This window comes from Fragaria vesca, linkage group LG7, assembly GCF_000184155.1.
Source record: "Fragaria vesca subsp. vesca linkage group LG7, FraVesHawaii_1.0, whole genome shotgun sequence".
In the NCBI taxonomy this organism is placed as follows: Eukaryota; Viridiplantae; Streptophyta; class Magnoliopsida; order Rosales; family Rosaceae; genus Fragaria; species Fragaria vesca.
In genome coordinates this window covers 6,775,323-6,789,097 of record NC_020497.1, presented here as the reverse complement: position 1 = coordinate 6,789,097, position 13,775 = coordinate 6,775,323, and the positions used below count along the sequence as shown (strand labels likewise).

Below are 13,775 nucleotides of genomic sequence, written 5' to 3'. Positions count from 1 at the left end.
GTTACTAACGACTCTCTCTCTCTCTCTCTCTCTCTCTCTCTCTCTCTCTCTCTCTCGCAAGCAACAAGAACAAAACCAAAAATGGCTTCCATGGCATACCCAACTCCCTCCTCCTCCTATTGCTACAACAATCACACCAAACGCAACTTCTCCATTTCACATATTACCATTTGTCAGCAGCAGCAATCTCAGAACGACCACAAACCCACCGACCCAGTCGGTCGAAGGTGCTTAATAATTTTCTCCAATCCTCCATCTCTCAAATTCTCAATCACCCTTGTTGTTTTCCAACCAAATTAAGTTTCTGACACTAAAGTCTTATAATTTTGAAGGGAAATAATACTAAGGAGCAGCGAACTGGCAGTCGTGGGTGCCATCTTCAACTTCAGGTAAAATCAGCATTTCAACTCTTCTTAACCACCCATCTTCAGCTTGGACTGAACCAAACTAATGTTGATTGAGTTTTGATTGATGGGTGCAGTGGTAAGAAGCCAGACTATCTTGGGGTGCAGAAAAACCAACAAGCTTTGGCTCTTTGTCCAGCTACCAAGAATTGCATTTCAACCGCTGAGAATGTCACTGACATTGTCCATTATGCCCCTCCCTGGTATAATTCATATCTTTCTTCTTCCTTCTTTCCATGATTGTTAGATTGGTTCAGTTCTGGGTTGTTTCATCACTGGTTCTCCTGTAATGCCTTGCTCTTGTTTGACCACTTGAGCTGAGCTAGGAGCATTTCTTTTTTCTTTTTTGAAAGAGATTATAGTTTGAATGGGGTATGGGGAAAAAAGCCTCAAATCCATGAAGCTGTTGCTTGTGTTGAAATTTGACCCAATCTGTGGTCAAACAAGGAAGCTATGTATGAAGAAGAAGATGATGATGAATAAGCCATGTGGGGGACCTAGTTCCAATACTTTTTGTGTTGAATAAGTTTGCTTTGCTTTGCTGCCCCATTTATGTAGCACTCACAATCACACTGACCCATCTGTAAAATGTGCTGCATGTGTTTTTTGTGTTACAGGAACTATAATGGGGGGCGCAATAGGAAAAAGCCGGTCAGCAGAGAAGTGGCTATGGAGGAACTTCTCCAAGTGGTAAACAAGCTTTTCAAATCTAATGATTTAGATCAAGGCCCTTAAACATTGACTCAATGTGCCAATATCAGTTCTTAAACATCCCATTTTGCAGATAAAATCTACAAAGCCGGACAAGTTCACACCGCGGATTATGGAGAAGAAAGATGATTATGTGAGAGTGGAATACCAGTCCTCAATCTTAGGGGTAAGTCTAGTGAACCATCACAACCAAAAGGAGAAAATTCAATTATAGGAATAATGTGATTAGTAGGATACACCCTCTTTTTACTTATGGATGTTTTATATTTTGTACAGTTTGTGGATGATGTAGAGTTTTGGTTTCCACCCAGAGACTCGGTAGTGGAATACCGATCAGCATCCCGGTTAGGCAACTTTGATTTTGACATCAACAGGAAGAGAATCAAGGTGAACACTGCAACCAAACTCGGCGCTGCATTTGCATGATAACCATATTCAATCCAACTGATTTCTTACTTCGTGTGATAGGCATTGCGACAAGAGTTAGAGAACAAAGGTTGGGCTTCCAAGGACAGCTTTTAAGAAGGATCTTGCTTGCTGCTACAAAATAAGAATTTAAGTTGGAGCCGTGCAGCATTCTGCCTCCAAAGTTCATCAAGCATTCAGCAGATGGATCAAATTTACCCGAATTCAAAATTGTAAAGTCAGCGAGAAAATGGGAACAGCGGCTTTAAGCATTTGATGGTTTCTATATTGATTGTTCTCAACATGCTAATAATTTTGCAAAGAGGGCGATTTGTGTCAATATAGTGTATAACAACGATGAAGCACACAGAACAAAAGTTGATGAACCAACCATGCATAACAATGATATCCAATATCTCTTGCTCAGATACCCAACAAAAGAGATCGATGTCATTTAACAATCACATGAAACCTGTTTTGCCTGAACACCAAACGCAGTTGGATAACCTAAAAAGTAAGCTCCATAAATATCAGGTTTAATACAAGCATCAGAACAACATTTTGATTTAACTAGATGGGAGTTTTTCAAATTGGATTTATCAAAAGCTGAACCACAACCAACAGTGATGAGACTGATTGGATTGTCTTGATTTACGAACAAAGGGCACAGCATGAAACTCCAATTTTCTGCGTTGGGCAAACCCAGCAGCACAGTTCTGGGTAGAGCTCAATCTTTCCTCAGTTCCATGAACTCAGTACGAGTGCCATTAGCATTTAGGACAGTAATTTCAAGACGGTCACCCTGCAAGACATTCAATAAAGGAATGAAAAGCCGAGCGCAGATGAACACCAAAGTAAATGGAGAATTCAGAAAGGACCAAAAACTTACAGTGTATATATCCCTCTCAGTGGCAGAAGCAAAAACAGTTTTGACCAAATCAATTGCTTCTCCTTCTGAAAGTGGTGTTACAGCATCCTGCATGTCATAAGTTGTAACAGGTAAATAAATGAAAATTGTGTATAAAAGGCCAATAGGATGAAGCAACTGGGTAAAATAGTAATCAGAGATAATAGCATACCACAGCAGGCAACAAGAGAGGACTGGGAGACTTCAGTTGGTTATCCAAGAAAGGCATAATGAGTGTGGAACCAGAACCTTGGGCACTATATCCAACCCTCTCATAGGAACCAACAGCATCATATGTGAAGACACAACCCTTGCCTACATTTAGATTGAAAAATTAAAATATGTTGGCAGAAAGTCTCAACTGGCAACCAAAGCATCAAAATTGTAAAATTTACCTTCGGTGTCTAGACCACCCAAAACATTAAAGGCGTAATAGGGAAAGAAGCGTTTGAAGTATAGAGTATTGGAAAGTAGTTGTGCCATTGCAGGGCAGCTCATTTGTTTGTTATGCTGATGCTGATAAATCTGGGGAAAGTGATAGATGGACATATCATCAGGATACAGTAACATTACATACTCCAATTTTTTGGTGTCAAAGAAACCAATAGCCACTTCATGGCCACCAACATCCCACCACCATCTGGTACACAACCAAAAAAAAAAAAAAAAAAAAAGGGACCACGAAGCAGAAAATAGTATTTTGAAAAAGAATTTAAAGGCTCACCGAGTGCTTAGCTGACAAATGCTTCTGTAAAGCTTTCACATCAGCTTGAAAACCAGAAGAGGCCATATAAGCTTTATCTGCTCTGCAAGTTCGAAAGACAACAACAAATGAATCCCAACATCAGTTTTCAGGAAAAGAGATTAACACAAACATCCTCACATCTCCATAGAAGAGTCTCAAGAGTCGCAGCATATCAGCAATATGTCAGAAAGATGATGACTAATAAGTCCGGGTTTAAACTATCAAGCATTAAGCAAAAGAAGACTTGCATTGTCCAGTAATAACATCGACACATCTCTATCGGCAATAATTGGACTTTAAATCACGTAGCAAGGCTCAAATTTACTGAGCAATGCAGGTGTGTCAGCATAAGAAATAAAAAATGCAAACAACAGTTCTTTTACGCTTTACAACTTGAAACAACCCACATCAGTCCATATGCCTAACTAAAATAATAACACACCATATCAGTTCATGATGAGACCCTTGTGGAGCAAGTGGCAATTAATTCCTGATCCTTCAATTCATCTAAAACAAGAGCCTAATCCAAACTAAGCTGAGGCTCATGCAGGACTTCTCCATTATATTAACCATACAACCCTCCGAAATCGAAAATTTATGTCTCCAAGGCACAATCTACCTTTGTTTCCCAACTCTAAACTCCCTTCCTAAAGAAGGTAGCTACTATTTCTTCAAACTTTATTATCGATCCAGCATTCCAAACTATTACACTTACTTGACCAGGAGCTCTTAACAGAATCAATCAGCAGTAAAGCTGCAATCTTTCTCGAAACCCACCCTAAGTACTTGCTTCTAACTCTAACATCAGCAGTAACTAACTCACATCTACCCACTCAAAATCCCAATTACCCTAATTACGGACCCAACCAAAATCCCAAAAAAAATAAATCACGAAAACCCTAAAACCGAAAGAAACGATTTTCCTAAAAGCCGCAACTCAAATATTAAATCGAAGACTGAACCCTCTAATTTCAACACCGTATGAATCAGAATCAAATAATCAAAATACGTACAATTTGGAGATTTTGGAGTAGCCGCGGGTGAGAATACTGTAACCGGTCGACATCCGAGTATCGGCGGCCACCACACAGTAATCAGCTCCGGCAATCGCCACCACGGATCTGCAAAAAGTCAACCAACCCATCAAAATCACCACCACAAAAAAAAAAAAAAAAAAAAAAATACAATCTTTGACGAGCTTAGAGTATGAGGGAGTACCCGCCATTGTTGTCGTAGGGGGACCAATTGGCGTGCTGCTTGGTCATGGTGAATTTGGGTTGAGTTGCAGAGAGAGAAAGAGTGAGAAAATTAGGGATTTGGAGAGAGTGTGAGCTGCTTTTGGGGAAGAAGAAGAGTATGTATGGCCTTTTGTTATAGGTGTCTTTGGCTTCACGAAAGAAATAAGAGAGGAGACGGTGTCGTTTTTGGGACTTGGAGATTGATTCCGGAGCCCCGGTTTGATATGGATTGTAGGATTTGTATTGGGCTTTTCTGTAAAACTTACACTGGGCCGGCCTCAAATGTACAATCGGTTTGTTGACTTTGTTCCTAATTTTTTTGGCTCTGTAGCAACAAAAAAGAAGAAGAGCTAGGGTAACGAATAGAGTGAAAGTTGGATGTGTCTGACTCGTCCAAACATTGACGTAGTAAACTCTCTCTTTTAGGTAACTAAGTGCGCTGTAAATCTTGCTTCTTCGTCAAGCGGTTGTGAACGAATAGCACCAACTCTGTTGCGTCTTCAAATTTGTCTTACTGGTAAGGACTTACGGTGTGATTTCTTGTCGTTATAATATCAATACTCAACCGGAACTGAGCCGACCAACAAACAGTGGCGGAACTATGTTTGGGTTTGGGAGGGTTCAGATCCCTGCCAGTTTTTGAATATTTCCCTCATTTAGTTTACTTAGGTTACCTTAATTATTACAATTATGCTATATTTAAACCCCCAAGTAAAATTGGGGAGATTCTTTCTCATGCAATATGATAATTGGGAGATTCTAATATGATATAGGAACTAATGAATTCCTTCCATCTTTGCTTCGGTGCTTGATTAATATTCAATTTTGTACAATATAGATCAAACATTGAATTTTGATCCGGTAAAATCTCAATTGTTGTAAAAAGATATTACCTTAAGTTAATAATTTGTTTATTTATATTTCAATTTTTATGTTTAGGATGACAAGAAAATGAGTTTCATATTTGGACCCCCCGTAATTTTAAATCCCGGCTCCGTCACTGCCAACAAAAAAAAGCTTTGAGAAAGATCTTAATTTTCATTTCATAATCGGTTTATAGTTTCATTTTTCATAAATTTGTCCTTTCTATTGTTCTAATATAAAGATAAATTTAATTGATAAAAAAAAATACTCGTAATTTTTTCAGTACTTAGTACTGCAATGTGTGACTAACTTAGTACTGCAATGTGTGAATATTCATGTCGGACATATTCGATATGTCCTTTCCATCTCATTTCGAACCTTCGTTTTTACTGTTTATGGTCAAGTCCGATGTTCTTCATATGATTGCATGAGAAGCCTACGAGTACGACTCGTCAGCTTCGAATAGTTCAAACTTCAACATTTGACTTTAATATTCTTAGTTTTCTTAGTTTAATAAAAAATATATAGATTATTAATCCAAAATTATAAATTGCAAAATCAAAATCGCGTCCCTAATTTTCCACTTGCATAAGTACAAAACACTTCCGGCGTCAACAAGATTTTGATTTCCGATTCAAACCAACCAAAACCCTGAAACCCTATTCTACCGAGGAAGACCAAAACTCAGAGTCTCAGACGACGAAGACCCCAAAAAAATAAATAAACCAACTGGTGAAAGACGGTTCAGAGAGAAAGAGGTGATCTAAGATGGAGATGCTATGGACATGGCTTTTGAGTTTCTTCTTCATCTTAACTCTCCTATGCATTCTGGGTTATCAGGTATTTGGTTTCTTCCACAATTTGCAAGTTTTTTTTTTCATGAAATTTTGAATGTTATCTGAGTGGTGAATTCACAGCTTAGGACCCATCTGAGTCATTTATCTAGCTTGTAATTCAATTGGGGTTTTTTTTTCTGGTAAATGAAATCAAGTGTGTGTTTTGTTTATGTTTTCTGGGATTTTTAGTAATTCTCCTTTGAAACCTCTGTTTTTTCTTTATTTCTTTCCCAATCTTCATACTTTTTCCAGTCGAATGTTGAGAAAGTATTGTACATGCAATCAGATAAGGCTCTGTGTAATTTCATTCTCTAGAAATTCATAGTGGGTGGATGAATTTAAATGTAGACTATGCATTTCAATTTCTTAGCACTATAATGACTATTCTTCAGCTTATTGACAACAAAAACATTGATGTATAGAAATAATAGGGAGATTCCAGGCAAGTGAAAGGTGAACGTTTTGTGTGATACATACGGTGGTTTTGTGTCCTAAAGTTTCTGTTCTGTCTATACTATGTGCTAGAGTTGTCCTACAAGCAATAGTTAGCCGAGTTACAGAGAAGATCTGGATTTTTTCCTGGATCACTTCTGCATAGTTATGTAAATGTTTAGAGATATGACTATTGCACTTGTTAATTGCAGCTTGTGTGCTTAGTGGACCTCGAATTTGATTATATCAACCCATATGATTCATCATCTCGGATAAACAATACTGTTTTGCCTGAGTTTATCGTTCAAGGAGTTCTGTGCGTCATTCTTCTTATAACGAGACATTGGTTTATGCTTCTATTGGCTCTCCCGCATCTATATTATAACGTCAATTCGTGAGTCTCTTTCCCTCTTTTACTCAAATATTGTTGTATGACTGTATCAGAGGTAATAAATAGAGCCTAGTATTAACTTATTTGAGGCGAATACCATATTTAGTCCATAAGTATCTTTTATTTGATATGGTTTATCTTGATGAAACTGTGTTGCTCAGTTAGATTATGAGAAAAGTTCATCCCTAGATACATAAATACATGGACAAAAGTGAAAACTTGACTAACTTACATGCTGCATGACTTATGAGTTATTAGTAAATGAGTGTTTGGGCATTTGAAAAACTATAGCTTACTATTTGTCACTGCAACCTCCTTCACATGTGACGAACTTTTGGATATAAGATATGCATACCTAATAGTATAATTTTCATTTTATAAGGTATGTAGACTATAATTCGTTTGTTTCAATAAGCAAGAATCATTTGGATTTTAAGAACTTAGTTGTTTCTGCATTTTCTTTTTCTGGGATAACACTGATCCTTGTCATGCACTGCAGTCAACCAAGTGCTATTTTGGCAAGCATGTCATATAATGATATCATGTTTCACCTGAGTGTACCTTTAAATAGCTCACCATCTTTTCAATCCTCTTTCCACTATCTTTCCATCACTCTTTCTATTCCTATGTTAGTATTTGCTTTGGTCTGCATCTGATAAAGTGAATTGAGCCTATGGCATTTATATGATATCAAGATGCTAGTATTAACAAAGCTTGCTTACCTTTTGGTGTCTGGAATGCGGCTTGTAAAAATGTAGTTTGTTTGCAAATTATGCTGAACGCTGAGAGAAGTTCTGCAACACACACACACACACACACACACACACACACACACACAATGCTGATCAGGTAAGGACCTCCTTACCGTAGCTAAGGTACGGATTTCTTTATTCGACCCACTTTTCGATCACATTTTCTTATCTTAACCGTTCAGTATCTAGGTATATATGAGTAGATCATCTCTACAAATTTTTAGCCAAATTGATAATCGTTAAGGCATTCAAAACTGTGATTTAGAGTTAAATGAACGTACGGTTCAGGATGAACAGATTCGGTTCGTTCATTGATTTAATACATTTTCGATACCTTAATGATAACCAAATTAGCTGAAAATCTGCAGAGATGATCTAATTATGTATATCTAAATACTGAACAGCTATGATGAGAAAATATGATCGGAAAGTAGGTCAAATTAAGGAAATCCATACCTTAACTAAGGTAAGGAGGTCCTTATTTGAAAAGGACTGTATATATATATAACTGTTCTAAATTGTAAGCTTTTAGAGATCGCCAGTTTTTTCCTCTTATAGTTCAGCACTGAGTGATCAGGAAAAGAATCATAATGACTAGAAAAAACATAATAGAGCCTTGAGCCTTGAGTACATTCAAAAAGTGACTCGAGTACATTTCCTTCTGCATCATAGTAGAGCCTCTCTTATCTGATTTGTTATGTGATTCCATGATCAGGTACATGAAGGGGCGGCACTTGGTAGATGTGACTGAGATCTACAACCAACTGAGCTGGGAGAAAAAACAACGGTTCTTTAAGATTGGCTATTTGTTGGTCCTGTTCATCCTCTCTCTATTCTGGTATTGTGATAAGTAATGTTTTCATTGATGCCCGTAAATCGTTCTCGGCTCTTTTGAAGCAGTGAGTTATAGGTTCCTTACGTGTAAATGTGCTTCAGGTTGCTTTGGAGCATTGGAGACGAATACGATTAACCATGCATTGTTGCTCCCACCGAGCTCGCCCATTGTGAGTTTCCAGATACAAACTATGTCATTATGCTTTGTTTATGACATGTCAAAGCAAGTTAAGAAGTGGCCATTTCATAATTATCTGATCTACTCTCTATCCATATCACTGGAATATTGGTCTGCCTACAAATTTCCTTTATAAGCAATCTTCTATATTCAGAGGAACGTTCATGATCAATTATGAAACTTGCCTTGGTTCATGATGTACTTTGTAGATGTTACTAATTTACTTTGGTTCAATGTCAGGTGTTTATGAAGGAGCCACAGAGTAGATTCGCTATTGTGGATATGAATCAGTACTCGTGCAAACTCAGGCTGATTTGCCCTTTGGTTAATGTATTGGTACTTGGATGCTCCACCTTTTGTATGTAAATTACTTGCAATCGTCCCCTCATTTACAATGTGAAGGAGCTGAATCTGTAAACGGTCTTTTTGATTGTGTGAATCCATAATTTGGTTGCCTACGGCCCTGCCATTATTTAATTTACAGTTTTTCAATTTTCATCAATCATTCGCCAAGAGTCCGTCCAATTTGATAGATTCTTAGCAAATGGGCACGACCAAGGATTAAAATATCGGTGTGTATCTATCGGTTCTTTGAAAAAAAGGAGATATCGGATATATCGGGTATATATCGAGGAATCTGGGAAAAAATATTAGGATTTTGGGAAGAAATTTTTTTTTTTTTGTAAATGTTTAGTTTAGGATTAAATTCAGTTTACCCCCTTATACTTTAAGTCTAAAATCAGTTTGGTCCCTTATCTTTTTTTAAAATCAGACTCATCCCTAATCTTCAAAAATAGACTATCCCCGATATCAGATATATCGGGGATATATCGAGGAATCTGGGAAAAATATTAGGATTTTGAGAAGAATTTTTTTTTTGGAAATATTTAATTTAAAATTAAATTCAGTTTACCCCCTCATACTTTAGGTCTAAAATGTTTGATCCCTTATTTTTTTTAAAATCAGACTCATCCCTATCCTTCAAAAATAACATCACACCGGTCAAAAATAACATCATACCGGTCACAAGTTTGAACTTCATTCCAATTATGATGTCCCTGGCTAAGTTGGAGCCAACATAAGGGCCCATATTCCAGACTTTGACCATCAATTTAGACGATATGTCCTAACTACCTTTTGTGATACTTTTCTATTTCAGTTTTTTTGTTTTTTGTTTTGTTTCTTATTCTTGGCCGTCAACCCTATTAGAGGCCTAACTCGTCGCCTTCTGGCGTCTTCTTCTTCTTCTTCCCTCCACCACAAACTATTCTCCAATCCTAACGTTCCCTATCCCAAAAGCTAATTTCTTATCTTCAAGCCTTGAGAAGGGGATCTGATTTCCACAATCGAGCGACGACGTTGGGATTAGGGCCCTTATGTTGGAATACTAGCAAAAGATTGAGTTCTCAAGTTTTCAGGTATGGTGCAGAGGATCTTCTTGAAAGGGTTTGGCGGCAAATGAGGAGAGGTGGCCTCGATCAAATCCACTGTCGATGTTGCAAATCTTCTGGAATCCTCAAAAGCTCGTTGTTGCGTTGTTGTCTGGGTTTTCTTTGGAGAGAGAGAGAGAGAGAGAGAGAGAGAGAGAGAGAGAGAGAGAGAGAAAGAGAGATGAGTTAGGGTTTCTCATTTGGGGCTTCTTGGTGATGGGAGAATTCGGTGATGGGGATTTCAAGAGTTCTTCTATTTAGGGTTAGGGTTCTTCGTTTAGGGGATTTTCCATAATGGAAATTTCAGGGTCTGAGAGCGAGAGACGTTGCTAGATTGGGAGATTTTGATCTCGACCATAGAGGGAGACAAGGGGTGGGTCTGGGTCTGTGGAATAAGGAAAGATATATAGATAGATATAGACGAAAACAATAGAGCGTACTTAAAGTGCGCATGTCCCTCCGATCGTCACCATCCGGCATCAACGACGGCGTGCCTCCACCCCAGAAGACTCCAACAGCGTCCTCGACCACTTTCCCTCCCCGGCGAGTCTTTTTTTTTAGTTTTCCGGTGAGATCACTTAAAACTTCAAATAAAGTCGTTCTCACTGGAAACTAGAATTCAGCGGACCCGTCGGGGAGGGAAAGTGATCGGGGACACTGCTGGAGTCCGCTGGGGTGGAGGCACGCTGTTGTCGGCGCTAGACGGTGGCGAACGGAGGGACGTGCGCATTTTAAGCCGGTGTGCACGTGCGCTCTACATTCGGCCTGTAGATATATAGATAGATAGAGAGAGAGTCGAACATGGTGGTTGGAAGGGTGTTCACGGTAGCTGGATGGGAGAAAGAAATAGAGTAAAAGTTTGAAGAAAAAAAATTAATTAGATTTTAAATGCCAGTTTTTTTCCGATGAAGATTTAAAATGTTTGCCCTTCTTAAAATTGGAAATACAGGAATGTGGGCCTTTATGTTGGCTCCAACTTAGCCAGTGACATCACAATTGGAATAAAGTTCAAACTTGTGACTAGTGATGCTATTTTTGAAGATTAGGGATGAGTCTGATTTAAAAAAAAATATGAGGGACCAAACTGATTTTAGGCCTAAAGTATAAGGGGGTAAACTGAATTTAATCATTTAATTTATTGGATTTGCATATAAATATTACAAACATCAACTTCATCTACATCCAGAATGAGAATCTAGGTTGTTGATAAAATGCACGCTGGTCCACAAAAGTACAATAATCAGACCAAGATATATGACTCATATAGTACAAATTGTAATGTTGAATATAATAATCATATATGTCCTTGGAGCAGCTAACTGCTTCCCCTATAAGTGGATAGTAAGGATGAATTCAATTGGATGACTGATCATTGACTTCCGTGTATTGATTATAGTCATAAACATTATAGCCATATTGATTGTTGTCTTCTTTGGATTCATTTGAGGTTCCAGTCTCACTACTAAACTGATAGACTTAAAACTTAACGCAACTGAAACAACATTTTAATCATCATTTGGACCTCTAGTCCTTCTCCCATACATGGAATCTTCTTGCGCTCCATACCTAGTACTTATATAGCCATGATCATGAGAGGCATGATCATAATTTTCTTCAGATGAAAAATCGTTCAATCCACCAACTATAGAAGATTGTCCATATACAAACTCGATATTTCCACCACCTTTTCCACTTCCATCCTCTTTATCATCATCTTCTCGAGACCATCACTCTTCATTGGGATACACCTCAAGGGAACTACTTTTCTTCTGGAAATCACTCAAGACCCTCACTCTTTATTGAGATATACCTCGAGGGAATTACTTTTATTCTAGATATCACTCCAGATCCACATTCTTCATTGAGATATACCTTGAGGGAATTACTTTTATTCTAGATATACCTCGAGAGAATTTCTCTTCTGGAAATCACTCAAGAGTCAAGATCCTCACTCTTTTTTGGGATATACCTCGAGGGAATTACTTCTATCTTAGATATCACTCTTCATTGAGATATACCTCGAGAGAATTACTTTTCTGCCGGATATCATTTGTAATTTTTTTACAGATTATTTTTTAATATATCAGTGATATATCGGAAATATCATAAATATCAGAGATATTTGACGGTATTGGAGAAATATCGGGGAAATATCATAGATACGATAGAAGATAAGATATTGACTCCTATAGATATATCGGTCATTCAAAAAAAAAAATATCGAATATATCACAAAGATTTTAATTATAGGACACGACTGATGTTGAAGGTGGTCTCCGGTGACCATTCTAACCTGCAGGTTCACAAAGGTGTTATTGCTATTTAAATAAAAATAACCTTGTCAGAAGGTTTGCTATATAAATCATCATCCAAAGTTTCTAACCAGGAAAATATATCTAATCACTTGACCAAGACAACTCTTCAAAGTTTTATCATTAGAATGTTAAAACCCATATTCCCACATCAACATCAACATCAACATCAACATCAGCTCTCCCTCGGGCCTCGGCAAAACCCACATTCCCACAACATCCTTCACCAAATTCAACGTTTACAAAAATCAGATCATAAGAAATAAAATAATTTTTACTTTTTTAGTGTCATTTTCCATGATCAGAAGAAAATGTGTAATCACTTCAAATAATAACCAGAAACACCAAATACCCAGTTTTGAGTGGTCATTTTCCAAGTCAAATAACACTGAACTTAAACTCAACATGTATGTTCATACTCAACTCATCCTCTGTATCAACCCATCTTCCCACATCAACATCCTTCACCAAATTTGATATATAAATTAAATAAACAAAAAAAAACACACACATCTTAACGAGATTAGAGTCGATCTTAGTTTCAGGATTCTAAGACCTGGAGTCGAATTGAGAATTTGATGGTACCATTGGTACGTGATGAACAAAATTAGCAATTGAGAGTTTGATGGTGCCATATGGTTTGAATTGACTGAGAGTTCGAGAGAGAGCTAACTTGAGAGTTAGGGTTCGATTCTCAGTCTTTGGAGTCCAACGTAGTTCCCAGGCCTTGAAGTCGATCATTTGTAAGCTCATGAAATGGGCGGCTAAGATGAAAGTAATCAAAACATTAACGGCTATGATTGTATATTAGTTAAAAATAAATTAATAAAAAAGTCGGGACGGACCTTAACGAGACTTAGACTATCAGTCCCGTGTCCCCGCTAACTAAAAACGGGACGGACCTGACGTTTTGAGATTTAAATACCGTCTCATCTTGCTAAATTTCAAGACGGGACCGGGATGAGCTCGGGATTATGGTTTTTTATGCCCACCCCTAATTCTAACCAACCAGTGTCCACTTACAGGAAACAAACACAAAAACTTACACGATTTGATTCCCTTTTCGATACTAACTTAAACAATGCCAGAGTCCAATTTCTGGTCAAGCTGTAAATCCATCACAAAACCTAATTGTCTACGATGCGACAATGCAGATAGAGAAATTTAGCATTCCAAATTTAGAAACAAAGAGAGAGAGCTCTACTCACCCTCCATCGGCGAAGCGTAGTGTCACATCCCGACCCTTATATTTTTACCTTATTTACTAGCGTGATTATAATAAGAATTTTACCGTCTCGATCATTGAGTAAATAGTTTAATTGGTCCCTAGAGGGGT

At 37.7% G+C, this 13,775-nt stretch overlaps 3 protein-coding genes across 3 annotated transcripts; 2 read left to right on the top strand and 1 right to left on the bottom strand.

Moving 5' to 3' along the window:
- The first annotated feature begins 19 nt into the window (after nucleotides 1-19).
- Nucleotides 20-1,886, top strand: LOC101293133. Its single transcript, XM_004306869.1, has 7 exons — nucleotides 20-227; nucleotides 333-389; nucleotides 482-607; nucleotides 1,022-1,094; nucleotides 1,189-1,281; nucleotides 1,392-1,502; nucleotides 1,584-1,886. The coding sequence occupies exons 1-7, from the start codon at nucleotides 82-84 to the stop codon at nucleotides 1,635-1,637; spliced, it is 660 nt and encodes a 219-aa protein (XP_004306917.1). The 5' UTR covers nucleotides 20-81; the 3' UTR covers nucleotides 1,638-1,886.
- Nucleotides 1,887-1,915: 29 nt separating this feature from the next.
- LOC101292837 (proteasome subunit beta type-1-like) lies at nucleotides 1,916-4,541 on the bottom strand. Its single transcript, XM_004306868.1, has 7 exons — nucleotides 4,391-4,541; nucleotides 4,186-4,293; nucleotides 3,152-3,233; nucleotides 2,823-2,952; nucleotides 2,600-2,742; nucleotides 2,410-2,496; nucleotides 1,916-2,322 (listed from the first exon to the last, which is right to left on the bottom strand). Exons 1-7 carry the CDS (start codon nucleotides 4,435-4,437, stop codon nucleotides 2,248-2,250), a joined length of 672 nt encoding a protein of 223 aa, XP_004306916.1. The 5' UTR covers nucleotides 4,438-4,541; the 3' UTR covers nucleotides 1,916-2,247.
- Nucleotides 4,542-5,911: 1,370 nt separating this feature from the next.
- On the top strand, nucleotides 5,912-9,151 carry LOC101292543 (protein cornichon homolog 4-like). The gene is made up of 5 exons (XM_004306867.1): nucleotides 5,912-6,114; nucleotides 6,755-6,936; nucleotides 8,401-8,523; nucleotides 8,622-8,689; nucleotides 8,938-9,151. Exons 1-4 carry the CDS (start codon nucleotides 6,043-6,045, stop codon nucleotides 8,653-8,655), a joined length of 411 nt encoding a protein of 136 aa, XP_004306915.1. The 5' UTR covers nucleotides 5,912-6,042; the 3' UTR covers nucleotides 8,656-8,689; nucleotides 8,938-9,151.
- The last annotated feature ends 4,624 nt before the right edge of the window (nucleotides 9,152-13,775 follow it).